At 46.0% G+C, this 1,739-nt stretch overlaps 1 protein-coding gene across 1 annotated transcript in view; it reads left to right on the top strand.

The window, feature by feature from the left end:
* Positions 1–755: 755 nt before the first annotated feature.
* The window catches only part of LOC107097072 (complement component C7-like), a gene marked incomplete at its 5' end in the record, with an annotated part of 24,036 nt that continues 23,052 nt past the window's right edge, over positions 756–1,739 (top strand). Inside the window, 3 exons of the mRNA XM_015394064.1 lie at positions 756–900; positions 992–1,130; positions 1,298–1,426. Coding sequence (XP_015249550.1) covers positions 756–900; positions 992–1,130; positions 1,298–1,426 — 413 coding nt within the window. The remainder of the gene's footprint in view (positions 901–991; positions 1,131–1,297; positions 1,427–1,739) is intronic.

Here is a 1,739-nt window from a genome sequence, read left to right on the forward strand (position 1 = left end):
CATCCATCCATCCATCCATCCATCCATCCATCCATCCATCCATCCATCCATCCATATTTCTCCATATAGGCTATCATTTGATCGTACCCGCTCTCCATAGTTCTCCTGTGGCGCGAGCACAGGGCGACTGTTGCGCCTTTATTGAGCATGCGCGTTTCCTGTCGCTTGCGCGGTGAATCGTACCGCCAGCGCTGTGCGGAGATGCAGGGGAAACCGTATCTGATGGGGAAACGCAGCTCGACGTAACACCGGTATTTCCATCTGGAAAACGCTGTTTGCTGCTGGAGTGCTCCTCACTCTCCATCTCTCTGTGTGTGCTGTACGTTAACACCCGCCAGCAGAAACACCTACCTACCCCACTGTCAGACGGAATCTCACTATACATCAGCCATTCTCACCCTCCCCTCTCTTAGGACGCGTGCACGAGTCCTATCATGAAAAAAGGTTCATTGTGCGACCTGAGTAACGCGCAGTAACGGGGTGTAGGCAACGGTAACTGCGTTATAGTTACAGTCAAAGTAACTAGTTAGATTACTCGTTACTAAAACAAGGTAACGCCGTTAGACCCATCACTGAATATGTCTAACATGTCTTACATCGATATATCGGACAAAAATCAATATTGACAAAGGCCCACTTTTGATTGGTGTAGCACCATCGGAAAGACTAAGAACTGAAGTGTTATAAATGACACATTTCACAAATGTAGGAATTCAAAAAACAAATGTAAAAATATTCACCCATCTTTGATGCAGGTCAGTGTATCAGCCAATCTTTGGTTTGTAATGGAGACCAAGACTGCGAGGATGGCTTAGATGAGCAGAGCTGTGGCCAAAGCAGCAGCCAGTACTTGTGTGATCTCGTCAAAACGCCTCCCAACTCGGACCTCACAGGCAAAGGGTGAGTTCATCATCATGCATGTGAAGAACGTTTGCAGGGAATAATCTTACTTTTATCACAGATAGCGTCATTGAAAACAATTGGTTCACAGATATGACACGCTGACAGGGAAACTGAAAGCAGGTGTGATTAACACCTTGAGTTTTGGAGGACAGTGCAGGAAGGTTTTCAGTGGGAACCATAATGTGATGTACCGACTGCCACAGAACATCCTCAGGTTCAGCTTCGAGGTAAGACTTTCAGGTTTGACTTAAAAAACTTTTTTCCTTGAAATAAAACTTGGGATTTAAAGAGAAGATGTCTGGTTGCGTGTGAATTAGTTTGATTTGGTCCAAACTGGTAAAGTATTAGTGCTTGTAATTGTCAATGTCGTTGAATGTGTGTGGTTATGCTGCAGGTCCATGTAGACAATGAGGAAAGTGATGAGTCTTATGAGAGCTCATGGTCCTACGTTCAGCACATCCAGTCCAATGCTTTGATAGGACATGACCGCCGCAGCTTCCACAAAGAAGTCTCTGACAACAAGGTGACGTGATAATCTGATCCACTTTAGAAAGCACTTTGAAAGTCACCGGGTTCTTTGGCTAGGCTGGAAAATATAGGGAGATATAGGTTAATATTCAAATCCCATCCATCCGTCTGTCCGTCCATCCATCCATCCATCCATCCATCCATCCATCCATCCATCCATCCATCCATCATCCATCCGTCCATCCATCCATCCATCTGTCCGTCCATCCATCCATCCATCCATCCATCCATCCATCCGTCCATCCATCCATCATCCATCCGTCCATCCATCCATCCATCTGTCCGTCCCTCCATCCATCCATCCATCC

Source organism: Cyprinodon variegatus, unplaced genomic scaffold (genome assembly GCF_000732505.1).
Source record: "Cyprinodon variegatus isolate N-32 unplaced genomic scaffold, C_variegatus-1.0 Scaffold670, whole genome shotgun sequence".
NCBI lineage: Eukaryota > Metazoa > Chordata > Actinopteri > Cyprinodontiformes > Cyprinodontidae > Cyprinodon > Cyprinodon variegatus.